Source organism: Canis lupus, chromosome 15 (genome assembly GCF_003254725.2).
Source record: "Canis lupus dingo isolate Sandy chromosome 15, ASM325472v2, whole genome shotgun sequence".
Classification (NCBI taxonomy): Eukaryota; Metazoa; Chordata; class Mammalia; order Carnivora; family Canidae; genus Canis; species Canis lupus.
The window spans coordinates 49,189,523-49,217,077 of NC_064257.1; the positions used below are offsets into that span (position 1 = coordinate 49,189,523).

At 38.0% G+C, this 27,555-nt stretch overlaps 1 protein-coding gene across 15 annotated transcripts in view; it reads right to left on the bottom strand.

Moving 5' to 3' along the window:
* The window catches only part of SH3D19 (SH3 domain containing 19), a 180,053-nt gene that overhangs the window by 43,217 nt on the left and 109,281 nt on the right, over positions 1–27,555 (bottom strand). For 9 of the 15 annotated variants that reach the window (XR_003133125.3, XM_025439141.3, XM_049094211.1 and 6 more), the window contains 5 exons: positions 15,138–15,178; positions 9,304–9,346; positions 6,359–6,497; positions 6,009–6,171; positions 4,291–5,292 (listed from right to left, as the gene is read on the bottom strand). Coding sequence is in view for 14 of the 15 variants with exons in the window: in XM_025439141.3 (XP_025294926.2) it covers positions 4,291–5,292; positions 6,009–6,171; positions 6,359–6,497; positions 9,304–9,346; positions 15,138–15,178 (1,388 nt within the window). In the remaining variant the exon portion in view is untranslated. Of the gene's footprint in view, positions 1–4,290; positions 5,293–6,008; positions 6,172–6,358; positions 6,498–9,303; positions 9,347–10,675; positions 10,717–15,137; positions 15,179–27,555 lie in introns of all 15 variants that reach the window. The other 6 variants (XM_049094206.1, XM_049094205.1, XM_049094207.1 and 3 more) reach the window with 1 other exon arrangement.

The window sequence follows — 27,555 nt, forward strand, 5'->3', positions numbered from 1 at the left end:
CAATAATGGCCATAAAATTTTCCATAAGGTAACTGGAAAAATTAAAACCTTTCTAGAAAATTAAAACTCTTTTTTGATTCTATTTAATAGGATTTAAGGCACATGTATGTGTTTGTTTTTTTTTTTTTTTTTTTTTTTTTTATGATAGGCACACAGTGAGAGAGAGAGGCAGAGACATAGGCAGAGGGAGAGGGAGAAGCAGGCTCCATGCACCGGGAGCCCGACGTGGGATTTGATCCCGGGTCTCCAGGATCGCGCCCTGGGCCAAAGGCAGGCGCCAAACCGCTGCGCCACCCAGGGATCCCCATGTATGTTTTTGAATGTCTTATTTATACATATGCAGTTCAAAATAATTAGCTTTTACTTATCATCTTGAATAATACAGCAATTTAGAAAAATATATTAATTATTTTAAAAATTTCTACTCAAGATAAGACTGAGGATCAGTGTGGGAAGCAGCTCTCTATGGCAAAGATGACAAGAGCTAACTCTCCCACTTTTTCATCCTAATTCTCTCTATGGTTAGATATTTGAAAACCAGGTTCCTCATCTTCTGCCAACCCAGTTCCCTCATAAAGACTACCTTTGTTACTAACTTTTTATACATCTTTCCAAAGATACTACACGTTTTAACACAAACAGTAGCTAAAATACCATGAAAAAAAAAAAGAAAAAAGAAAAAAGAAATAAAAATAAAATACCATGAATACGAACTATACCTTACAGTTTTTCACTTAATAATATCTTGGGGATTGTCCATGGTAGGAGGCAACAGGGGGTGTGCCTCCTTTTTAATTAGCATGGGATCCTCCATTGTATGGATGTACCATTATTTAAGCAGTTCACTGGAGGCTATTGCAATATTCTATAGTAGAAGTCCTTCATTTGGGGTTCAAGAATGGCCGTTGAGGCTCTGGAAATTGTGCATACGTGAGCTGAAGGGCTATTTTCAAGGGAGATAAAAGATTCGAAGGATAATCTGATTCTCAGAGTTCTGTGATTCCCAGAAGGGGTTAAGGACCACAGTGCCTCAACTGTATCACAGAGTTTTTGCTCTTCTTTCTACAGAAAAAATACAAAGCATCTCAAAAAACATCTCCTGTCCAAACCTACGTCAAGTCCATGGCATTTTTCTCTACCTTTATTTGCAGATTTATTCTGCTCTCCTTCTAGCACCCCACACCAAACCAATTATTCTATACCTGCTGCCACAGAAGCAGGCCCCTTTACACCTCTATCCGCATGGTCTTCATTACTGGGCTAGAAAAACACTGATGGTAATGTAGTTTTCTGCCTATTACCTGTCTCTAATAATATGCTTGTCATCATAATTAGTTTCACCATCCTTGGCTTGCTTTTCTGTCATTTCTTTCCCTTGAGTTCTGTTAATAGCAGAAATTGGCTGCTAAACTATTATTCTGGTCTGTGTAATGGGGCTGACAGCAGAAGCATTCTGCTTTTTTTTCTTTTTTTTTTTTTTTTGACAACTGGTATGATTTGTAAAGGTGTGAAGAGGAATTGCTAATACTTCTCAGCTCCATTACATTTACCTGGAAGGCATTCTACCCAAGAAACGAATCCAATATTAAATTGCTTGTTTTATGAGTTTTCCTTTAATAATTTTTCTAATCTTTACAATGTTTTCACAGCTTTGGTATTCTCTGATCTCTACTTCCTGAGATTAATATGGCAACTTCATTTTATGAAAGCCAGTTTATTAGATTTTTCCTTATTTCTGAGGGAAGGAAAACGAGGAAAGGTATATATGTGCATTCCTCTCCTTTCTCTTGTGTTCCTCTCTGTTTCTGGCAAATGCCAGGATGAATAAGGTTTCACAAAGAGACCCTAATCCTTTATTTACAAAGACAATGCTATTGATATACATCAAAAAGTCACAAAACCCCAAATCAACAAACAAACAAAAATCTCTCTACATGTTGAGGAATTCAAAGGTGATCCTAAAGGCCTCTGGAAGACACTAAGCAGGGAAGGACGAGGTTCAAGGTACACTCTAGCCACAATATGGAGGATGATGGGTTTGAGGCAGAAGCAGGAGCTCAATTTAGGAGATTATACAGTAATCTGGCATAAAGGCCTAATGTGCAGCAGTACAGGGGGATGTTTGAAAGGAGAAGAGGATTCAAGAACTACTTAGAAAGTTAAACCAGGAGTTGATAACTAATTGGATGTGAAGATCAAGAAGTAACAATAATTACTACTTAATGAGCACATACAATGTTTCAGACAATGGGGCAGGGCTTTCCTGCATAATCACATTTAATCCTTGCATTGCCTCCATGAGGAGTATTATTACCATGTTTTATAGATGAGGAAACCAAGGCACAGTGGGGTTAAATAAATTGCCCAAAGTCACATGGCAATGAAGTGACAGACTCTGGCCTGTCTGACTCCACGTCCAAACAAACAGCCATGGTGTCACAGGTAGGGAGACTCAGAGGTGATCTCCAGGATTCTCTAAGGCTGGGTATATGATGGTGCTATTAAGTGAGGTGTACGGAAAACAGGAGGAGGGGCAGGTTTAGAAAGATGATAGAGTAAGCGTTCAGTGTAACCCCACCATTGAGAGCCATGGTTAAAGTCAGGTAGGGCAAGCAAATTACACATTTTGCTAAGAGATTGCCTAAGTAATTAAATGTTGTGCAACGAAGTGGTAGAAATCAAGGAACAGAAAAGGCTGAGTATGGGGCATGAGACTATATTCATGTTGAATGTATACTGTTGACCTTCTTTTTGGAGGATGACTGTAATTATGTTTGATGACAGGGAATTTATTCTCAGCAGTTATTATAACCAAGTTGCCATCCCCACAGAAATCTAGCAGTTTCTACAAAAGGTGGTGTTTCCTTGGCCTGTGCTAGTTCCACCCCTTCAGAGCTCGCTGTTGTTGGATTGACCCATCCCTGTCTCACCTTGAGCCTTGCAACACCAACAAGGTTTAAATGAGAAAATGACATAACAAAGACTTGAAAAGTTTTCAAAGTGTTAACCTAGTCTAAGGATTCATACAAATGTCGAGTAGCAATGTAATACAATGAAAAATACACTAGACCTAGAGTAAAAAGATGGAGCGTGAATCATGCCTTGGAAACAGTTAGTGCTATGACACTGGGTAACACACTGATTTCTCTCCATCTCATTTTCTTCTTCTGCAGACGGAGGCCAACAATACTTGGCAGAGGGTTACTGTAAGTATTAAACTAATGATGTATGTCTGGGTATCTAGCAAAAGGTTTGGAACACTGCAGAAGCTCAGCATATTCTAATGTCTTTCCTTGTAGCCCTTATAGACAAGAGGCATGCTCTAGCCACTTAAATGTTGTGTGTGGGACATTTAATAATGTTTGTTATCATTTAAAATACACTTGTGCTGTGCAGAATTTGGTTTCCAATCACAGAGCTTTTATCATTTTGATGCATGTTAAGCATTTATAAGAGGACACCTAACCTTTTGAAAATACTATTAAGCTTATATGTTCACAAATGCTACCCAAATAAGTAAACAGCAGTAAAAGGAATCATCAATGACAAGTAAAGCAGCTTATTTTGACAAATCAAAGATAAGCTCTACCATCGTACCCTCCATCAGAGCAGTGTGAGGAAAGAAAACATACTCTCTGGATTTCCTCTTGAGAAATTTAATTGTCCTGATCTTGGCAGGAAGTGTACAGCTGTTGTATTTTATTTATAAAACTTTGCATTCCCAAGGGAAGATGTTCTGTGAAGATTAGTGAAAAAAATTTGGCTACATATGGCTGAGTCTTCATTCCTGGCTTTGCTCTTGCCGGAGTTCTCTCTAGGGCTGGCCCCTCTCCTGGCACTCCCAGTGGGGCTGGTTTAATCTGAGGAGCCCTTCTGCAGCCACCGCATGACTTCCCATCTATGAGAAATTTCCCCTGAATCTCACTGATGCTCGACTCGCCACCTGCTGGAGTAAAAATCCAACTTCATAGCAAGTTTAGTTGCCAGGCCCAGTCTGCTTATTCTTGGCTTATGCGGTAGTCATCAACATGTCTCCCTCTTTCTCTGTCTCCATCTCCCCCATTCCATACTTCCCTGTCCTTCTCTATGTCCATCTCCTACCCAGCTCCATGTTTCTTAATCTCTTTGTGCTTCTGTCTCTGTACACACAGGCATGTGCACACGTGCGTGCACGCACATGCACACACCCATCCCACTATAAATTGTGTCCTAGAAACTAAAACAGCAAGTGCCATTCAAGATACCCTGTGATAAGTTTACATTCCCACTCCACTTCTCATTTTTACTCACCCAGAACCATCTCTGAACCAACAGATTCTTCAACCAGGTTCCCAGCTGGGGTGGGTAAAACATCATCATCAAAACTGATGAGGTCAATGTCCCCTGGAGGCTTGCTTTGCACAGCTGGAGCTGGGGAGTTGCCTGGGGGCCCTTCTCCCAGTGACCTGAATGCTTTGGCCTGTGATGCCACTGAGAGTCGGGGAGGAACGGTGACTGGTTTCAGCAAAGTTGTAGGGTTGGGGTTTTCCAAGGAAACTGATTTCTTCGGCAACAAAGGCCGGGGAGCAGGAGTTGGGACTTTCTTCCCACCGTCAGGGCTCTCAGCCATGGGCCCTCCTCCCAGAATTTCATGATTAACACTTCGTATAAGGCCAGCATTTGGTTTCTTTGGCAATACAGGTTTGGTTACTGGGATGCTCCCTACTTCTTGCGGTGGAGAGTGTGGAGTGAGTCCTTCCCTAGAGGCCACCTTGAGTCTGTTTTCAGCCCAGGAGTCCCATTCTCCAGAAGCTCTGTTGGCAGCTGGCTTGGGGGCCACTGAAGGTTTCCCTGAGGGAGCAGCAGGCCTTGGGGGGAGTGTGCGGGGTGCAATTTCTGGTTTTGCGGGGAGTCCCGAGGTTTCTTTATTTGTCTGACCCTCAAATGCTTTAATTCTTGAAACGACAGTATTTTGGCTTCGTTCTGTGTTCATAATGTTCATCACTGCCTGACTATCCAAGTTGTTGGTACTGTCCAACAGAGACTGGGGCTGGCTCAGAGAGGATTCCTTTTCTGTAGCCGCAGGGCTGGTTTTGTGGTGATTTTGCTCCCTAAGGTGACTATCTCTGGCTATTGGTCTGAGGTTGGCTTTTGATCTTGGTCTTGGCACCGGACATCTTGTAGCACTGGAGTTCTCTGGGCAATTCTGTTCTTCAGAATTATCAAAGACTATTAAAGGCGCCACATTTGTTGGAAGATCACTGGCTGAGACTTCCGGGAAAGGCTGGAGAGGCTTGAGAGGTGCCTGTAGTGCTGACAAGACCAAAACCCACAGAAAGAAGTTGCAATATTATAATTTAAAAGAAAAAAATAGAGATACACAGACTGTTTAAATATACATGCAGAATATCAAGAGATTTTGGTTTCTTTAATTAGTAAAAAGTAACTCCAAAATCAATGGGGGAAATGTTTACACTCAGCTTCTCAGGAGTGTTCTCCAAGTTATACTTATTCATGAGAGAAATATTCATTACATAATATTTTAAAACACCATTAAATTCTCGATTCCCAGTAGACTTATCACATGAATCCTTTCCTTCTTATCAGAATTCCAACACTGTTTGCTTTACTTTTCCAAAGTAACTTACTCTCATCTCTGTTATTTGAATACAATGCTTTCTAAAGCCTCAAAGGACAACCACCTATTTACACCTTATCAAGTTTAGGTTGCTAAATAGAAAATCCTTCTCAATGGGAATAAAGGGGATCCGCAGTAATACAACCATGAGTTAAAAGGATGATGTTTTTATGATATGAACTGGGGTGAGCCCCAGAGATTGGGGCTGCAGCTCATGAGAATGATCTATTGTAATAATCACACCAAGCCAAAATAAAGGAAGCACACAGTGATCATACTGACTGGGAGGCAGAGCTCAATGAATTATGCACAAGTTGCAAATTATTTTAAAGGCTGGAAGCCTCCTGATTACTTCCCTAGGACTAGGTCAGAATTAGGGAAGATGGATTACTTGCACCACTTTGAGGCAGGTGGTTGTCTATTTCTTCTGAAAAGTCAGTCTGAGTTGCAGAAGTAATTGTGTGCCTTGGAAGGGCAGCAGCATTATTATTATTCGTAGTATTAACTTGAACTTGGTTGATTTCTTTTATGACTTGTTCATAAGATGGTGGGAGCTGCAAGACAAAGAATGAAGAGTTTAGACACTTGTGGACAAGAGACAAAGGGTTAACAGTCTCATTCTTCTCATCTTTGAGCTTACTTTTAAAAAATAAAATGCAAAAATAAAATAAAATAAAATAAAATAAAATAAAATAAAATAAAATAAAATAAAATGCAAACAGATAATGTGATATTATTTACCTCAGCAGGAACCAGCTCACTGGGCCTCCACGGGCCTGCTGCAGAAGATGGGGGATACCCCAGGCCCGGGGGTGGGGCTCCTGGAAACCACGAGGCCGGCCTCAGGGGCTCAGCTGCCACAATGGTGATCTCTGGGCGCCTAGCAGACAAGATCTCAGTGAGAGTTTGCAGGCTGGTAACAAGCTACTGCCTATCTGCAAATACTCAAAGACTGGTGAAAACAACCACTGCCCCCAAAAAGTTACATTAGAACAACCATAGTCCTAGAGATGGTCTGTCTGGCCTGGACTTTCAAGGGAGCAAATGACAGTCATCCTTCTAGGACTCTGGGGCTCAAAGTTAAAGATGTACCCTGAGCACACTTAGCTCTGCCTTGGTTGATAAGGACTAAGGTAGGCCCACATAATCTCTTCATTCCAGAGTTCTGCTATCCAGCCTATACCACGAACATAAATAATACATGGTAAGGTAGAAAGTATACTGGACACGTAGAATTGCTTATTTTCCTGCCATTATAAATAATATACTCTGACATGATACCATATAAAAAGAATATCCTTTTCCTTCTCATCCAACCTCTGCGCCAATTCAAAGTCATCTCTAGATGATTATCTCTAAATAGAGTTTGCATATTCACTTCTAGCCCTTGATAGGTGTGTCTGTGCTCCTGGTCAGTTTGATATATGAATCTGATAATTAAACTTTAATATTGCAGAGGCACAGGGATTCAGGCACAGATCCTTTCATCATTTTCTTAATCTGATTCTACATTCTCATGTTCAAATTTTATATTCAACCTCATTTCCTAACAAATGCCAACTGTGTGACCCTGAGGAAATAATCAACCTCTCTGAGCCTCAGTTTTCTCATCTAACAAATAGGGATGATGATATCCGCCCTGCTTTTCTCTAGAACTCTGTAGAAATAAAAATAAAAAAGCACTGATGTTATCAAAACTGGGCATATTCATGCATTCTTGTGCTAGCTAGCTCATGAAACAGTAGAACCTGCTTACTGATTACATTTGAATTGCATTACCTAAAACCCTCTGCTTATAGCTTTTGTCTAACTAAATAATAAGGGTTACCAGCTAATAAATATTAAGCACTATGCATGCAGTAATTCTTATGACAGCCTTGAGATATGTATGACCAGCAACATTTTTTTTAAGATTTTATTTTTTATTTATTTATTTATTTATTTATTTATTTATTTATTTATTTATTTATTTATTTATGATAGGCACGCAGTGAGAGAGAGAGAGAGAGAGGCAGAGACACAGGCAGAGGGAGAAGCAGGCTCCATGCACCAGGAGCCTGATGTGGGATTCGATCCTGGGTCTCCAGGATCGCGCCCTGGGCCAAAGGCAGGCGCCAAACCGCTGCGCCACCCAGGGATCCCTAAGATTTTATTTTTAAGTAATCTTTGTATCTAACATGGGGCTCAAATTTACAACCCCGAGATTAAGAATCATGTATTGTACTTACTGAGCTAGCCAGGTGCCCCTGATTAGCAACATTTTAAAGATAAGCTTCTTTTAAAAAGTTAAGCATCTGCCTTCGGCTTTTAAAGTTAAGCATCTGGGATCCCTGGGTGGCGCAGCGGTTTGGCGCCTGCCTTTGGCCCAGGGCGCGATCCTGGAGACCCGGGATCGAATCCCACATCAGGCTCCTGGTGCATGGAGCCTGCTTCTCCCTCTGCCTGTGTCTCTGCCTCTCTCTCTCTCTCTCTCTCTCTCTCTATGTGACTATCATAAATAAATAAAATTTAAAAAAATAATAATAAAGTTAAGCATCTGCCTTCGGCTCAGGTCATGATCCCAGGGTGCTGGGATGAGTCCCCCATGGGGCTCCTTGCTCTGCAAGGAGTCTGCTTCTCCCTGTCTCTCTCTTTGCCTGCCACGCCTGCTTGTGCTCTCTTTCTCTGTGTCAAATTTAAATTAAATTAAATTAAATTAAATTAAATTAAATTAAATTAAATTAAATTAAATTAAATTAAATTAAATTAAAAAAGATGGGGATACAGAAGCTAAGAAAAGGTTAAACAGCTTGCTCAAGGCCATATAGTGAGGATGTAGTGAAGTCAAAATTTGAACTCGGTTATGTATGATTCTAAAATCCTCATTCTTCACTATTCTATGCTATCCTGTAAGAAATTTGAAATCAGGGACCTTGACTTATAAAAATCCATCCAACTATTTATCCACCTATCCATGTTTCCATCCAGTCTTCCATCTGTCTGTCTACTGGTCCTTCCTTCTACCTATCCAGTGACTCTCCCCCCACTCCTCTCCAACCAGACATTAAGCCGTTTACCCACTCAGCTATCCATCCAACCTCTTTTCCTCTTATTCTTCCATTCAATTTTCTATCGTGTCATCCATTTATTTATGCAACATTTACCAAGTAGCTAAAAGGTAAAAAACATTTCTTTGAGCAATTCTTTGAAGCAGTCATAACAGTGTTTAATATATAGCAGTTGCTTAATAAACATTTTTAAAATTAACTTCAGTAAATAATTATTGCCATAGGAACATTTCTGAGGCTTGTACTACTGCTTCTTCTCCCACCAAAATTTTCTTTCTTTTTTTTTTTTTAAGATTTATTTATTTATGATAGACAGAGAGAGAGAGAGAGAGAGAGAGAGAGGCAGAGACACTGGAGGAGGGAGAAGCAGGCTCCATGCCGGGAGCCCCACGCGGGACTCGATCCCGGGACTCCAGGATCGCGCCCCGGGCCAAAGGCAGGCACCAAACCGCTGAGCCACCCAGGGATCCCCCTCCCACCAAAATTTTCATCATTCAAACATATAGATTAATCCAGGAAATGTACTGAACACTGCTTATGTAATACATTGCTTATGCAAGAGAAATATTTAACTTGCTAACTGATAACATACTTTGACTTCATTATTAGCAGAATATATGACCTCTGTTATTACCATACCTCCTTTCTCGATGAAGCTCACTCTGAAAAGAAGTCCGAGAAGCTAAAGAAGAAAGAATAAACTGGTATAGTACAAAATCAGTACATTCAATAAAGATTTAAATTTTTTATAGGGTATGTTATTGGAAAAAGTTAGCTTATACTTGAAATCATAGAGGTTGTATGCATTTTAACATCCATAAGTAGAAAAGCAAATCAAAACGATCTTTTTATATGGCATAAAATTAATTTTAGTTATATATCTGAATTGCACAAGAAAAAATAGACTTCAAAAATTCCCCAAAGCACATTCCATGGTTCTGAAAATAATTTGAAGAATGAAAAGAGAAAAGAAGATAGCTATTAAATACAAATTGCCTGGTAAGAGCATTACGACAAAGACACAAAATTGCAACGGGCAGAAAAAATTTTAAGTATCTATTTTAATCCATATGACTGCTTTTGCCATGTTTGTTTACAACTCTATTGTAAAGAAAGTGAGAGGGGTCACATTTTTATCTATTTGCTATTTTTTTTGTCTGGAATTTTACAACCTTTAAGTTGTTTTATTAAGTTCAAAGATAACGACAAATGCCAAAACTGTTCACGACACTTTTATAAACATGTTTATAGCACATATTACTGTATTTGCAGTGCTGACTCTTCCTTCAAGCCTCAAACTCAAAAGGCTAGATAGTTCAAACTTTTTCCAAATTTATTTTTAAATTAAATCAAATCTTAATTATAAGATCTGGAAAATGTCACATGTGGTGTCACATATTATATATATGTGTAATGGAGAATATTATTCCTGTTTTTAAGAAGCATATTCTAACAATAATTTTAAGAAAATATTCAAGTACTATACTGTAAAGAAACACATACAAAGAGGAATTTATTTCAGATATAAACTACTTCTACCAGTCGCCTTCAGATCTTTTTAGTACTCTTTCAGTTCTTCTGACTTGTAAAGGCTGACAGTATGAATCTTTTCTTTCTTCCTCTTATTAACTTCTGATTCTCTCTAAACAAGCTGGGATGCAGGGGTGGAGGTGGGAGGTGGCAATGGCATCTAGGCTGGAGTTGGAGCTGTGACAGTTGAACCTGTGCTAGGCTGGCATAACTGTATCACGAGTCTTATATTCATACTATTTGCTGATTTGTAACATTTTTATCATGAGCTAAACCAAGCTGAGGTGCATTTTGTGTACTGGAATAAAAGAAGACTGAGAGGCTCAAGCTCTGAGAGGTGCATCTGATTCGTAAGAATGGTTTCATTATATCAAAGAGAGGCTCACCAAGTATGCTACAATCACATCACCACCATCACGAAAGCCAGAATCAGCAGACACAAACACTATTAAAAGATATCATGTTATTGTCACAAACATACCTCTTCCACGGGGCATTTTTGCTGTGCACTATTCATGAGTGCTAAGGGAAAAAAAGAAGGGGTTATAGAAGAAGAAAGGGAGGGAAAAAAAAGAGTGAACCAGTTGCCTATGCTTTAAAAGGAATTCAGGAACAAGACTGTTCTGCAATGCCACTGTTTTCACCCAATCTGCACACTTTGACAGAAAAGGAAAGTTGATGCACCACAGTTTCAGAGAGTAAAGAAATAGGTTGCGGCAAAGATACATCTGTACAGACCCGGACATTCACCCACATAACCCCAGTAAAAACAAATCTACCTATAGTTTCTGACAACATTGCAAACTACCCCCCAAACCTAAAAACCATTTTGCAAAATCAATTCGCTACTTAATAGGGATTAATTTTAAAGTATGAATACAGGACTTAAAAGGTAATCTGGTAGTCAATTTACATTCTCTTAAATCACTGGCTTTCACACTTGATTCTGCCCCTTAACACCAGAGGCGGTTAGTAACAAGAGTGTCCTGGTTAGCAGAGGGGTACTCCTGCTTTGGAAGTAGCAGAATGAGGGAGAGAGGGTCTCCCAACCTTACTTGTGGATCTCCTCCATGTCCTTTGAGAATCACTGCTTTCCTGTCTCCTGCTTTGAGGTTTTTTCCCCTCACATTCTCTCATCTATGAAATCTCTTTTCTTTCTTGATCCTTATAGAATAACTGGCTCTTTCTGGGAGTATTAAGCAAGTTTAGTAGCTAGAAACACCTTAGATTTTCATACAGCATCTCATACTCTTCCTGCTAATTTCTCAACTATTACTCTCATTCTTACTTTCCCAGAACAGATTCAGTGTGGGTGTTGCCATGACAATCGAATTTGCCACTGATGCTCATACAGACCAACATGTTCCTTTTAACCCCTGCCACAAATTGCTAGCTAGTCCTTTGTGCATTTTGGACTAAGGCCACAATTAAAGTTATCCTATCATTCCACAGAATTATCCTCAAACTTTTCTAGTTCATGTGGTTAAATTCTAAGTACAAAATAAATTCATACTCAGCTGTTCATAAGAGACTGAGATCTGGATTTGCAATATTAGCACTAATAAAGAATCCTCCTAAATTCCAACAGGATCATAAGCACCGAAGGACCCTCAGTGATCATCTTACTCCAACATTATAGATGAAGAGGCTGGGACACAGAGAGCTGGATGTTAATCCTGATTCTAAATAACTCAAAATTATTGATTAAATGATGATCACAAGAAATAAACATACAGAAGGATTACTGTATTATCCGCATCTTTGCTGGAGTATCACCTTGCCAATGAAAATCATAATAATAAAAATAACTCACTAACATCTGCTTGAGACTGGGTATGAGTTAGACATGTTTGACATAACAAGAACATCCATGGAGTTGAAAGCTCAATGACCTTGTAGTCAGGCAGTCTAGAGTCACATCCTACATCTACCTCGTGAAGCCATTTAATCTGAGATTCAGTGACCCTACCATCTGTAAAATGGGGTTAACATCTACCAGGCAGAGAGCACTGTTTTATAATGTGTGTGAACAGTTGCTGACTCACAATAGGAGACAATGAGTATTAGCTGACCCTGAATTTCAGAGAATAATTTTCTCTTGAAAAGTTAATGAAACGAAAAGCATGAAATTCCAGATATAATCCCATTATAATACCTTCAAGATCTTTACCCGTAATAGTTGGGGCTCACGAGAATGACTGCAAAAAGAAGGACCTCAAGGCTTGATTGGAACCAGTATCATTATGGAAGAATTTAAAATGCAACCAGTAAAGGAATATTGCTTTTAAAATGTGATGAAGTCTTTCTCCTTCCTGAAGAAAGATGACTAAGTATGGGATAGTAAAACAAACATTTCACTGGGTTGGGTAGGTGAAAAATTGTTTACAACTTTTTTTTTTAACAGAATGGACAAAAAGTGTAAAACAGAAGGGGATAACACAATTATTCTTCATTCTGTATTTACACAGCATCACATGAGATCTTTGGCCTTCTTGCCTAAATGTACAGGAATAAAACAACTAACAAATATTTCTTTGAGTGTACACAAAGTAACTGATATTTAAGAATTAAAAGACAACTTAGTTTTTGTTTTTTTGAAAAAGATACGTCAAAGCAAGTTTTCCCTTTGTTTCATCTCCTTCCTCTCAGCTAGGGCCCTATTTCAGCAATTTCCTCTTTTTATGTGCCAGTCTGATCCCCCTATACACATTCCTTCCCTGCTGTCTACAAACGTCTCCAAGCTTCCTCAACCTGAACAGTCTAAGAGTACGTCAAATCTCCTCTCTGCTTGATACTCCTCAGCCCTTCCTTCTTCTGTTTATCATCAAATGTCATAAAAGAGTAGCCAACCCAGCTGTCCCAACTTCCACAAATTCCATTCATGTCTCAAATTGACATGTGGCTTCCAGAGTCAATGTTCTACTGCAACTGCTCTCTCAGAGGTCAGCACTGGCCTCCTGAAGGCCACGTACAATAACCTATTCTCAGCCATCTTTGGATTGTCCTTGCTGCAGTATTTAGAGCTATTTGTGGTTCACTTATTCTTTTAGAAAAAACCTCCCCTCCCTTAACCTCTAACACACAGCTGTCTCCTGGTTTTTCTAGTTTTCTGATCATTATTTTTCAGCCTTTCTTTTTTGTTCACTCCACCTTAGCTGCCTTCTCCTTAAAGCCTTGAGTAGATGGCACGGTAAAGTAAACAAGTTCCATCCTAGAGGATCTGTGGGAAATCAGGTACAAATTACAATCCCCCACAAAGAGGTCCTAAAATCCAAGAAGGCAGCCGACAGGACTCAGTCTCTTCTCCTTAGCAGGGCAGAGGTGTTTTGGGGGTCATTTATCTTTTGCCCTACAGCACCTCAAAGGCAGAGCTTAGCCTCAGACATCAGTATTTCCCAAGATTCTGTCCTTTGTCATCTTCTCTGGCTTTACGTTTTCTCTATAAATGTTTAGGTACTCCTATTTTTGCCTATAACCTTGACTACCCCAAATTATATTTCCAGCAAAAGATTCTTGCCTAAATTCCAGATCCTAATCTTCTTTTTAAATTTTCTCTGTGTCCCCCCATCTTCTCACATACCACCCCTACTTCAAAGGGTTCTAAGGCATGAATTTTCCATTTTCATGTCTGAATTTTCTTCAACACACACTGTGGAAATCCCACAGCTTTATAATCCATGACCAACAGAAATAAAATGTGGGAAATGTGGAATATCCTTCTGTATTGCCACCTTACAAAATCTTCACTGCAATGGCCCAAATGCATGTTCTTCACAACCTGTAGATACCCTAAATTTATTCTAATATTACGAATTATGTTTCTAAAAATAGGATACCTTGTCCTCAGGGTGTTGACCTCGGCTCAAATACTACAAAGAACATCTACAATCTCTTCCTTTTCAAAAACTTCATTTAAAAAACAAAACAAAACCCTAAAACTTCATTTTGAATGGAGCTGAGAGGCTGGCAGGGAGAGCTCTCACACTACCACTTGTAGCCAATTGTAAATCCAACAGGAAGGGATGGACTTCAGCAGACACTGTGTTACTATCCCATGAGGAGGAAGATGGGCTTTCCTTCTCCCCCAGCAAAATCTCAGCCAGTGAGAGACCATTACAACCCAGCCAGTGAGAAGCCACTATATTTTGAACTCCCCAGTTTACTCCAGTGGGCTTTTTGTTTATAACAGCCTTCCCAATGCCCAGTTTTCTAAAAGAATGCTTTCCTCTCTTTTGTTCTGCAGACTTGCCTATGGTTTTGCTGTGGCTTGTCTTAGACAGCAATTCTCTGCTATTCTTGAACAAATCCATCTTTGCTGGTTAAAAAAAAAAAATCCCCTCCTTATCGTAGTTTAAAACAGGAGGTAATCCATGTGCTATTTAGTTTGTCTAAAACTAAAGGGAATTTTGCAGAGGCTTTTGTTAAAAAAAAAAAAGTTAAAATTCTGCACCTAGAACAAGTTTTAACCAAGAGGCGAGGTTGAAACTATGCACCATTTTGTAGAGAATTCTATTAAGGCACTTGTATGTGGAAGTGAGCCAATCTCCACAGGCATTTATACAGTTAAATAAAAATACTGTGGAGGAAAATGAATCAAAGACAGTAGGGTGTGTTTTTTTTATACCCATCAGATGTCTCTACCTATAGAAGATGGTTATATAAATTTATATTGAATCATAAAAATTGACCAGATAATCCACATTTTTAAAAATAATTTAGTTCTGTAAGAGAAAAATATTATTCTTAGGAATGAGCTTATCAATAAATGAAAATTGAAAAGAAAGTTGAAAAACTAGCTGCTTGTCTGAAATGGTTTATTATTCCTTAGGAGAAAAAAGAAGGTACTTTTGTTGGATTATTTGTAAGATTCATCAAACACAATCATTTGCTGGAAATCTAAACCATCATTTAAAATATCACAGAGCAGGAAAAAACAAACTTACATCTCTTGATTACCGCTCTAATGGATGACAAGGGTCCTTGGCTAGAAAAAGAAAGAAAGAAAACATTATTGTATTCATTATCCTTTTGAAGAAGAATCTTTCAAAATGCCAGGTCATTTCTGGGACTCAATATGGCACCAAGCAGCAAGTTTGAAATATTAGTTACTGGTTTATCCTCTTTACTAAACATAAATTTAAAAAGTTTTTAAATTGCCTTTGATATAAAATGTTTTATGGGAAATGAGAAGGCTGGTGAAGTACATTTGCAGTTAAATAAAAATCTGCCTTAAAATTGCTTTCATAGTTACCTACACACAGAGTCTTCCAGTGATGTTTCAGATGGTGCTTGAAATCCAGCAGCAACTGCATAGTAATCAAAAGAATTCTGATGTCCCTATGTCTCTTTTGTGTTCAACATGGGAATTCCTGTTTTCTTAGTTAATTTGACCTAAGGACTAACAGCATTTCTTCCCAAGATTAGAACTTAAAACATCACCACCTAAAAATAAAAGTCCTCTGGTTGCTTTGAGTTTTGTTCAATAGCTGATTGGTACTGGGTTTTCCTGACTGTGTGACCTTGGACAAGTCACAGAAATGCTTCTGAGCCTCTGTTCACTCACTGGTCAAACCATCTAGCTGCAAAGGTTTATAACCACTAGTTTGTAAGGCTGTTTGTTCGTTTTCTTTATTCAAACCAGTTGGACTAATTGTTTTTGGATTCATTTAGAAAAACATGCAAACCTAAAACTTTTTTAATGATATGATTTAGGAAAAAAAGTCTTCTTATTTATAAAACTCTTCATTTTTTTCTGAATGCTCTTAAAATTTATACTTATTTTTTCCTTATTAAATTTATGTTGCTGTAACCTTTGGGAAGGAGGATATTGTACTGACTGAGGAGGAACACGGGATTGTCTGGGTTGAACTGTCCCCCTTCCAAAAAAGATACATTGAAATCCTAAGCTCAGTACCTCAGAATGTGACCCTTTTTTGGAAATAGGGTGATTACAGATATAATTACTTAAAATGAAGTCCTACTGGAGTAGGGTGGTCCCCTAAGGCAAGCTGACTGGTGTCCTTAGAAGAAAAACCATGTGAAGACAGACACAGAGAAGAAAGGTACCATGTGACCACGAGGCAGAGACTGAAGTGATACAGCTGCAAGCCAAGTAATGCCAAAGATTGCCTACAAACCACTAGAAGCTAGCAAGAGGCCAGGAAGGATTCCTCTATGGATTTCAGAGGAGTGTGGCCCTGATGACACCTTGCTTTCAGACTTCTAGCCTCCAGAACTGCGAGACAATAAATTTCTGTTGTTTCAAGCCACCTAGTTTGTGGCACTTTGTTATGGCAGCTCTAGGAAACGTGCGTGTGCGCGCGCGCGTGTGTGTGTGTGTGTGTGTGTGGCAGGGGGAGTCTTCTGGGTGTTGAGTAGATGTGATAATTCATTGAGCTGCATACTTTGTACATCTAGGTTACACCTCAATAGAAAGTTGAGGAGGGTAGGAGGGTGGTAGAGACCTCGGCACAAAATAGAATTTTTAAAAAAAAATATTTTATTTATTCATGAGAGAGACACACAGAGAGAGGGAGAGAGAGAGGCGCAGACACAGGCAGAGGGAGAAGCAGGCTCCACGCAGGGAGCCCGATGTGGGACTCTATCCTGGGTTTCCAGGATCACACCCTGGGCTGAATGAAGGCAGGCACCAAACCGCTGAGCCACCTGGGTTGCCCACAAAATAGAATTTTGACTGAGGTCAGCCCAAGTTCTACAATTCTCAAGCTTTACAGCATCATCATGTTTAGGCTAGCTCTATAAACCAACCAGCCAAACAACCAACCAACAAATCAATATCTTATGTCAAAAAAAGTAATTTCCAAACTCTAAAGTTTAAAGTTCTCCTTTCTAAGTTAACAGGTTCTGTGGTAGGGAAAATAAAAAAGGAGGCCTATGGTCAAATACATCTCCATGGGAAGCAGTTTTAGGAGATGCTGGTGTTGTCTCCTGGCTCTGCAGTACATATAATTTCTGTATCTCAAATGTAGCTATGGATGCAAAAGATGACCCCTTTTTTTCTCCATCTGTATGCAGAACAAAGGCTATAGGTGAAGATTCTGCTCTGTATGTTTTTAAAAGATTTTATCTATTTATTCATGAGAGACAGAAGAGGCAGAGACCTAGAGAGAGGGAGAAGCAGGCTCCCACCGGAGCCCGATGCAGGACTTGATCCCAGGACCCCGGGATGACGCCCTGAGTCGAAGGCAGACGATCAACCACTTAGCCACCCAGGTGTCCCCAAAGATTTTACTTATTTATTTGAGAGAGACACGTAGTCAGTTTGGCAGCACATATATTATTTGAAAGAGACACAGAGCGTGAGCAGGGGGAGCAGGTTCCCTGCTGAGCAGGAAGCCTGAAGTAGGGCTCAATCCCAGGACCCTAGGATCATGACCTGAGCCCAAGACAGATACTTAATGGATTGAGCCACTCAGTTGCCCCTCCACTCTGCAGTCTTAAGAGAAACCCTCATGGAAATTCTCCATCAGCATGACCTCAGGTTCGTGTCTTAGCTGGGCACCTCCAGGAAGGATGGCCACTGTGGGAGAGTAGGCATGGCCACAGAACCACTGATCAGAGGAGGAAGCAGTAGTCGGGTGGTTCAGAGAGCTAGTTCTAAAATCCAATCGTTCATTTGTACTCCTGGTGCCTCCTCTTGCTAGCTAGTGTGATTTTGTGCAAATTACTTAGCTTCTCTTCTTGTTTCCTCATGTATAAAATACAGGTACTTAACCTAGTCCTCGTCCTCGGCAGAGCTGATCCAGAGATTCTGCCCTTCAAGTTTTGCTGCCTCTATTATTGGGTGCCCTTGTTTTTGGTGGGAGAGATAAAACCACTCCTGACACGTGACAAAGACCGTTCCAGGAGGGAAATGGAGGGTTATGGGACAGCTTTCAGATTCTGAAAAGTACCAAAAGCTGAGGTCAAGACAGAATAGTGTCAGGACTAATTCCTGATGATTTCTCTTCCTCCAGGACACTGGGGGCACTCCCTAGCTATTCAGAGTCCCCTTCTATCTTTTTTTCCCCACTCTTACAATAAGCCCTTTTCAAGTCTGTGTAGTAGAGTCACTGTCTACTACTGCTTTTACACATAGCCTTAGTATTATTAAGGTGTTTTTAAGAAAGAAAATTGTATCTGAAAAGAGTTTCCTAACCTAATGAATTTCTAATATGGTTTCAACAATGAAGATGATGATGAAAACCACTTATTATCATATGTGCCAAACACACGATCTTTTTTACAAATGAGGAAAATAAGGCGTAGAGGTTAGGTATCCTGTCTACAGTCACATAGCTGGTAAGTGGCAGAACCACATGTGAATTTACAGTCCAGAAGTCCGATTCATGCTTGAGTGGATGGGTAAAAGTTTCTAGATGCTTTACAAAGTTCAAAATACAGGCAAGTACCCTCAAGCATAAAGCTAATCCAAAAAATTTCAAATTGGAGGCTCATCCAGACTCTGTAGATTCAGGAGAAAACAATAAATGTTGCTAGGTCTCACATTTTGATATTGTCAAAAACAACAAAGCAAACCATAATGGTTACTCTTAATCTCACCTAAGAAAACCCAACCTCTCTTTTTTATTTTGAATCATGATTTATTTATCATAATGAAACATTCTAAAAAATATTTATACAACTTTCAAAGCAACAGGTTATTTCCAGGTTTTAAATAATTTCCTTGCCTCCTCTCTTTGGTGAAGAAAAACTATTTCCAAAACCAGTAAATGAAATTGCTGGATTTGGCGAATTTGGTGTACAACACCTACAAGTGCCTGTCATAATCACATCTGGTTTGGGAGTTCCTTCTCTGTACAGAGGCAACTGAATATATTGTCAAAAATACATTCTTTGTAAAAACACTTGATTAAAACCATGGGCACATCATTAAAGTACTAGTCAGTGAAGTTAGCATTAGCTTAACTTTTTGTTAAGCTAATGAAACCTAAAGGCGTAGCCCTCTGATCAAGCTGGTAAACCTGCCAGTGAGCATAAAGTTTATCTCTTTGTACCATTTTCTCCAAAGACTCTCAATATTTGGACTGATTCATCTCCATTTCCTAGCAGAAAGGTTTAACCAGATTTGTGTAATTTTTGCAGGCTGGAAGAGGTATTTTGTTTCATCCATTCTCATATAACCAATGCTTATTACATATATAATATGTAATATTACACATCGATCCATACATACATACATACTTGCATACAAGGCACTAGGAATGCCCTGAAAGCACTAGACTCTGCTGTCAGTAAGAAAGACAAATATTGCAACTGCCTTTCTATTATTAGTATGTAGGTGTAGGCACAAGGTGCTATGGATGTAAAGAAGGTATATCACTCGATGTTGGGGTCTTAAGGAAAGGCTTCCAAAATGTGGCATGTGTATTGACTGAGACTGAAGAATGTGAAGGAGGAGAGGTTCTGAATAGGGGGTGTCAAGCAGCATGTGCAACAGAAGATTAGGAATGAGAGAGAGGGATCCCTGGGTGGCGCAGCGGTCTGGCGCCTGCCTTTGGCCCAGGGCGCGATCCTGGAGACCCGGGATCGAATCCCACGTCGGGCTCCCGGTGCATGGAGCCTGCTTCTCCCTCTGCCTGTGTCTCTGCCTCTCTCTCTCCCTGTGTGACTATCATAAATAAATAAAAATTAAAAAAAAAAAAAAAAAAAAGGAATGAGAGAGACAGCTGAACATGGTTTGAGCACAGCATATTAGGAAGCTATGGTAAGACAGAAGGGACTGGAACTCAAATGCCATGCCAAAGTAAGAACATGCTATAAAGGAAAGTGCTGATGCCAGGTATCACCAGCCAGGTTAAATACTCAGAATCTATGCGTCAAGGATATGACAGCAAAGTGTCTCAAAAGTAAGTAAGAATTTATCTGGGACATCTCCCTAGAACAAGCATTGCTGACTGTAGCTGGTCTGTTTGTACCAACCATGGTATTTGTGGCATGCCTGCTTTTAAAAAGAGCATTTATGAATAAATCCTGGAGTGTCAGTATTCTGTCTTAAAACTGTGGGCAGATCCACATTTTTAGGAACTAAATATATTGATGATAGGATTCATATACTAATATTTTGATGAGATAAATAATGAGTGGAGATGGGGAAGACAGAATTAGGCAAGAGGAGGTTTCTGGAAGTGCCAGAAGGCAATGGAGAAGTCTATTTAATAAAAATATTAAAATATTTTTTAGAATGTTTCATTATGATAAATAAATCATGATTCAAAATAAAAAAGAGAGGTTGGGTTTTCTTAGGTGAGATTAAGAGTAGCCATTATGGTTTGCTTTGTCGTTTTTGACAATATCAAAAAATGTCATACCTAGCAACATTTACGTTGTCTTATTTATGCATGTAATTATTCATCTATGGAGCTCTCACTATGTACCTGACATTACACCGTAAATTAGGGACACTGATATGAATATACAACCTCTGCCCTCAAGAAGTATTCAGTCATGTTGATAAGATCAATAAAGAAAAGGCTAAAAAATGTGGAAAAATATTATATAAGGTATTATAAAAGCTTGGAAGAGGGGTATCTAAATTTAGCTGAAGAAATTGAGTTGAAGAAAACATACAGCTGATCCTTAAACAGAGCTAATACAAGTTCTCCTCCTTGGCACTACTGACATTGGTTAGAGATGAGGGGTAGTCCTATTCATTACAGGATGATTGGCAGCATCCCTGGCCTCTACTTACTGGATACCAAAAGCATAATTCTTTCCAACTCTGCCAGCCATGATAACCCAACATGCCAAAAGTCCTCTGGGTGGGCAGTGGGAAGGGAAGAATCATCATCACCTGAGAATCACTAGGTTAGCGGCAATAAAACAGAGTGATAGGATTTATATGGATGGGAAAAAACTGACTTTGCCATTTCTGGTTGCCAAGTTGATGGTGGCAGTAGGATAAAATTGGGGGCTGGATGTGAAAGACAGGACAAAAGCAATGAGAAGGAGAGAAGATAAAAGTAAAAGAAATTTCTAGCACCAAGAACAGTTTTAGAAAATTGACACTCTGGTTATACAAGATGAAAAAAATTAGTCTTTCTATGATGGAACATAGAAAGCCAGTCATTTTATGAAAACAAAAGAAAACAAAATAAAAAACAACCCTTTTAAGGTCAGGTGTTTATAAATCAAGGATTGCCTGCACTTAAAAAATGATACTTATTTCAGGACTACAAAAAGCAAAAGTCCTTGACTTGCTCCATTAAAAAACAAAAAACAAAAAGCAAAACCAAAATCCAAAAAATCTTACATGTACTTTTATAAACAAAGCCTCGGGCCAACCCCAATCTGTTTCTCAAAATAGAAAGCAAAAATGTTATATCATAACAAATACTTGTGTTTTCATCTTTTTTTTATCAAACTTTTGTCATCCTATGTTATCTGCTAGAATAAGGTAACATTATGTAATAGGAGAAAGTATTGTAAATAATACTGTGCTACTGAGAAATAATGCCATTTTAATAATGTCTAAGTTAATATCATCATCACAATATGTAAAGCCATATCTGATAAAGTGTAGGGAATGGAAGAGTGTATTAGTTTAAACACAAATTACTTGTTAGTTCTCTAAGCTCTGATGAACCTCCATAGTTTGAAGTTTGGGTATAGAGCAAGGGAGTGAATTCCTTTTTTTTTTTTTAGATTTTATTTATTTGACAGAGGGAGGGAGAGAGAGAAAAAGGGTGAACAAGCAGGTGGAGCAGCAGAGGGAAAGGGAGAAGCAGGCTCCCCACTGAGCAGGGAGCCCAACGTGAAGCTTCATTCCAGGGCTTTGGGATCAGGACCTGAGCCCAAAGCAGATGCTTAACTGACTGAACCACCCAGGTGTCCCCATGGGGTGAATTCCTTCTTAAGAATTAGAGAATAAAGATTAGTAAAGAAAAATAATTGAGATTCAACCAGAACGGCTTTTGCTAAAGCTAAAAACTAGCACAAAACTACAAAATATTTCTATTAATACTCTGAAAGCTTTAGGGAAAAAGTTATAGGAATTCTGATTCACTTTTTCATCACCATTGACAGCTCAATTATAGTAATTAAGATCTATAATACAATATCAAGTTACACTGGGTATTTTTCTACTTAATCTTTTTCAACGACAAGCAAATCATATGTGCAACCTTTATTTACACAGTTTCAGGACAAATAAAGCCAATACATATTTAAATGAGTTTTCACTAACACACTCTACCCATTATAAATTTGTAAAATGAGTTCTATTAACAGTTATATCTGTGAGCATAAAGAATATGGAGGAGGACAGAGAAAAAGCAAATAGGATACACAATGTACCTACTGGGGCATCATGACTAGTGAGAAGAATACAGAATGTGAAGCCAGCCAGAGACCTGCTTTCATATTTCCAATTTACTTATTTGCTGGAATTGTTTTCTTTGTAATATGAGGATATTAATGTCTATCTTTTGACTTGTTATTATGACTCAATGAAAAAAATTACATAAAACACATAGCACAGTGCACTTAGCACATTAGAATCTCAAAAAACGTTACTTGCATTTCCTACCCTATTTTTCAACACAATTTTGTCTAATCCATAATTATATGAGGCTGAAATTTTGGGGGCTATCCAGCCAACACCAGTTGAGTTACCCTGTGGTTATCATAACACTACCTTATAAATTCAAATAACTGACCATTTGCATTTCAGTTGCCATTATTATTCACTACTTACAACATTCTGAGTTTCAAAATGCATGCTTCTCATATACCTAATCTCCTACCAGGCCAAAGCAATAACAAAGCCAAGAGAACAAAACAGACTGACAAGCTTTGGTGAGCGTTGTATTATCCCTACTGAGAACACAGCTCTCTGTTCCTTTCTGTCACCTTTTCCATGTTTTTCACAAAACTGACAAGGTGATCAGTAGCTCTAAAGAGTTTCAGATTTCTTTAGCTCTCTTAGAAAAAAAAATCCCACAAGTGTTCAAAGATCCTGGAAGAAGCTATCAACTCTACTATTAACAATTACAGTATATTTAAAATTAGAATATGTTGCCCTGTCCTTCTCAATTCTTTAAGTTGTTTTCTCTGGGTTCTTTTTTTCCCCCCTACACATGAATGTCTTGACTTCCTAATTAGACTGCCAACTTCTCAAGGAGAGAGACTGTCTTTTACTTATTTTTATGGTACAACTCAGTGGAACTTTATCATGTGCTCACTGAACTCATGTGAACTCAATCCTATTCAGAGAGAAAAATAAACATAATTTAAATAGCAGAGCCAATCCCACCTACAATAAGCAAATCGCCTTCCCTACTCCCCCAAATAATTTTGCTGGTTTTTTTCTGTTGGTCTCTCCTCCTAGTTACATCTTGTTGTATGCTCAACTTGCTAAGAGTATCTGGGTCTAGTATTTAAATTTTTCATGCAAAATGTCACCTTGATGAGCATCTGGTACTTGTACTTAATAGATGGGAAACTGGCCAGGTTTACCTTATTAAGAAATGGTATATTACACTCCAACATAGCACCTAATTTGGCAACAAATATTGTACGTCAAGTGTCAGTTAATGGAATTTCGGGGGTAAATCTGCCTAATCACACTTTTTCATTGTACTCTCATCTTTAGAATCTGTCTCTTTATTATTTAAGCCTCTGGTAATTCCCAACTAACAAGCAGCACAAACTCTTCACTAGTGTGCTCAATTTCAAACCATGTATAATATACAATAACATACAGTGATATTAATCAGAATGTATCTGGGCTATTTTATACGATGTAGAACATATACAACTTATTTTGAGAAGAGATACAGGGCATAATGCTTACTCAGCACCTAAAAAAGGTGGTATTTACTGTAACATGCAACAATAGAATCTTTATCCTCATCAAACGTGAACACAAAAAAGGTTGAAAACTAATGGTCTGAAGTACGATTGTGTTCAATAAACACCTACTGAATAGATGAAGGAATTAATAACCAAAATATACTTTTTCTAGGGTTATATCTTTCCTTCACAGCCTACTAAAGTGATCTGTAGAAACAGTTTAACAGAAAACCTAGAATGACAAAAAGGGCTAAAATCTAATCTTTTTTTTCTGGGCATACAGTGATACAGTAGGATCAAATTTTATGATTAAAAATTATTTGTTAGTAAAAGGCAAAAAAGGGATAGCATAGTTCTAAAGGGGTATCTATTGTATGCCAGGAAAAAAGTGAGGGGAGTAAGAAAATACTGGACAAGTATAAGGCAGTTGCAGTTTGAAACATCCAATAACATCCAGAGACTGATTTTTCAATTTTTTTTCATTAGCTGGTTATTTCTGCATTTTTTAAATTTCTGTATTTTTGACCAAAAGACAGGTATTCACTTAACTGTTAAGAGTAAATATTAATTTTCAAGAAATTTAATGCTTATGCTATTCCAGGTATTATGCTAAATACCACAGAAACAAGATCAACTAGGACACGGATTCTGCCCATAAGATGCTCATACTTTAGTCAGAAGCCTATAAATAAGAAGAGTTTATGTTTTGCATGTATTTGTTTTTCTTAAAATCAGGACTTTAATATACTTTTTATTTTGTATTAGAAGTATTCTGCAGTATTCTGGTCATTTCCTCCACTAGACTATAAAGTCCTGATCAGGCAAAGCACATTTTAGAATGACGTTAAACCTTAAATTAAAATAATAAAATAATAAAATAAAAAAATAATAATTATGGCAAATTTTAAAAATTACAGTGACTTTTAAAGTCGTCTTGGCATATTCGGATTCCATCCCATATAATATTTTAGATTGTATGTAAAGAATAAGTCTTTTATAAAAACAACTGACTCATCCAATTATACCCTATTTAACAATGACTTTTCAAGAATATAGAGAAGAGTACTAAAAAAAAAAAAGAAGAATAGAAAATCCACACCCTTCTCTAAAACTTGTCATCTCCTCGTTTCCATAACCGTATGCATCAGAGTTTCTACCTAAAAAGGTTGATACATCCCTGGTCATACTACAGAAGGAAAAATTAAGAGCAGATGTTTCCTACATCATAGTCCATATATGGAGTCCTAACACCTATATAATAAGAAACAAACATCAAGTAAAAAGCCTTTGTCCAAAGATGAAAAAATACTCAAGGAGAAAAAAAGGGGGGAAAGTATCTCAAAACCTACTAGTTTATCACCTATCTGGAAAAATCTGCTTGTTTGTTTTTTTTTTACTAAATTATACATAAATATTCTAATATGTTGTTTTGCATCAAAACACATAATCTACTTTTGTCTTCTCTTGGTTCTATGATGCAAAAGGATAGAAGATAGTAGGATGTAGAAAGTGGTAACAATATCGCCTCCCACACTTGCTGCTGTAAACTCAGAGGCATACCTGGTAACGCTCTGTTGATGAGTTATGGAGAAGAGCTCTATAATTCTTACACTTCTGGCTATAATTTTTAGGTATCTTTTTACTTTCTTAATGCATGAACAAACCTAATACTTTAAAAACAACCTGAGATTAACTCTATTCTTTTAGAGACACTGAAAATCAAAGGAACATATATATGAGTAAGTGACAATATCTGATTAATAAATTATTTTAGGGCAAATTATTTTAGCTCAGTGGTTGAGTATCTGCCTTTGGCTCAGGTCATGATCCCAGGGTCCTGAGATCCAGTACCAAATCAGGCTCCCTGCAGGGAGCCTGCTTCTCCCTCTGCCTATGTCTCTCTATCTATCTCTCATGAATAAATAAATAAATAAAATCCTTTAAAAATTATTTTAATTTTAGGTCATATAAAGGATACAGGAAAGGTAGGAAGGATGGAAAGAAAAAAAGTGGAATTAGACTCCATGTACAACCTGATAAAGCTATCAAAATAAAAGTTGGGGGATTATTTAGTGGAGATACACAAGTAGTATAGACAATATTTTTAGGTTTTGTTTTGACATCATTCCTAACTTATTTTGAATCATTTGGTATTAAAACCTAGAAGACATAACTGCATAGCACAGGTGGCTGGTCTTTCTTGATGATGTGGCAATCAAAATCAGCACCAAAACTCAAAAGTTGCAGAAGCAGCTGATATTTGGAGCTGAGTTAGCAACAAAATTTGTTAAAAACAAATGAGTGTGCATGCATATGAATATCTGGGAAGATGTCTTAACCTTAGCATTCCAATGAGACCAACCGTCTCAATTAACCAGTATAATATTCTCTTATTAAAAAAACCTTACTATTAATAAAAACATATGAAAAATCAGAGGATTTAGAAGGCAGCAGAGAAATAAAAAAGGTGAGAAACAGGATTTTGTGTTTCTCCATTCTTTATGGGATTAAAATAACACTGCCTCAGGGATATTTCACTGTTTTTTCATTGAAAAAAAATACATATTTTAAGCATCTGAAACTGATCAAAATATTAATTGATGCTTCCAACAAGTTAGAAAGAAATTAGGTCAGTTTGAAATCCTGACTTTTAAATCTAAAAAAAGGTATTACTTCTAAAATGTTAGCTCCATTTCTTGTTTAAAATATTGAGGCAGACAGTTTTAAAAGCTAGATTTAAATGCTACTAATAAAAGTACTAAATTATTTAAACTAAGGATGCTACAGGATTTTCCAAACTAATAATTTAAGTATCTTTTAAAAGAGAGTGCCATAGCTACCCATTTCTTACCTTTGTAATCTCTTGATCAAAGGTATTATGTTAGCTAAGCCCTTCCTTTTGCCCTTTGTAAAATGCATTACATTTCTATTTTTTCACCAAATCTTAGTAACATCAAAAGCACAACAGACTTAATCAATGGTAGAGGAAATAACAATAAAGCAATAAACATATACAAAGCAGCAAAACCTAATCAGTGTAATTTCATATATTAAAGGCCTTAAAAAAGGCCTTTATTTTACTAATAAAAACAAATAATTTTTCCAAGTTTTTACTCAAATTCCAGTTAGTTAACATACAGTGTAATATTGTTTCAGGTGTACAATACAGTAATTCAGCACTTGCACACAACACCTGGTGCTCATCACAGCAAGTGCCCTCCTTAATCCCCATCACCTATTTCACCCATCCCCCACTGACCTCCCCTCTGGTAACCATCAGTTGTTCTCCATAGTTAAGAGTCTGTTTTTTGATTTGCCTCTTTCTTCCCCACCCCCCGCTAGTTTATTTTCTTTCTTAAATTCCACATATAAATGAAATAATGTGGTATTTGTCTTTTTCTGACTGATGTACTGAACTTCATGTAATACTCTTTCGCTCCAATCATATCATCGCAAATGGCAAGAATTCATTTTTTATGGTTGAGTAATATTCCACTGCACGTCTATACATCTTCTTTTTGTTTTCTCAGATCTAGGGTTAGTTATTAG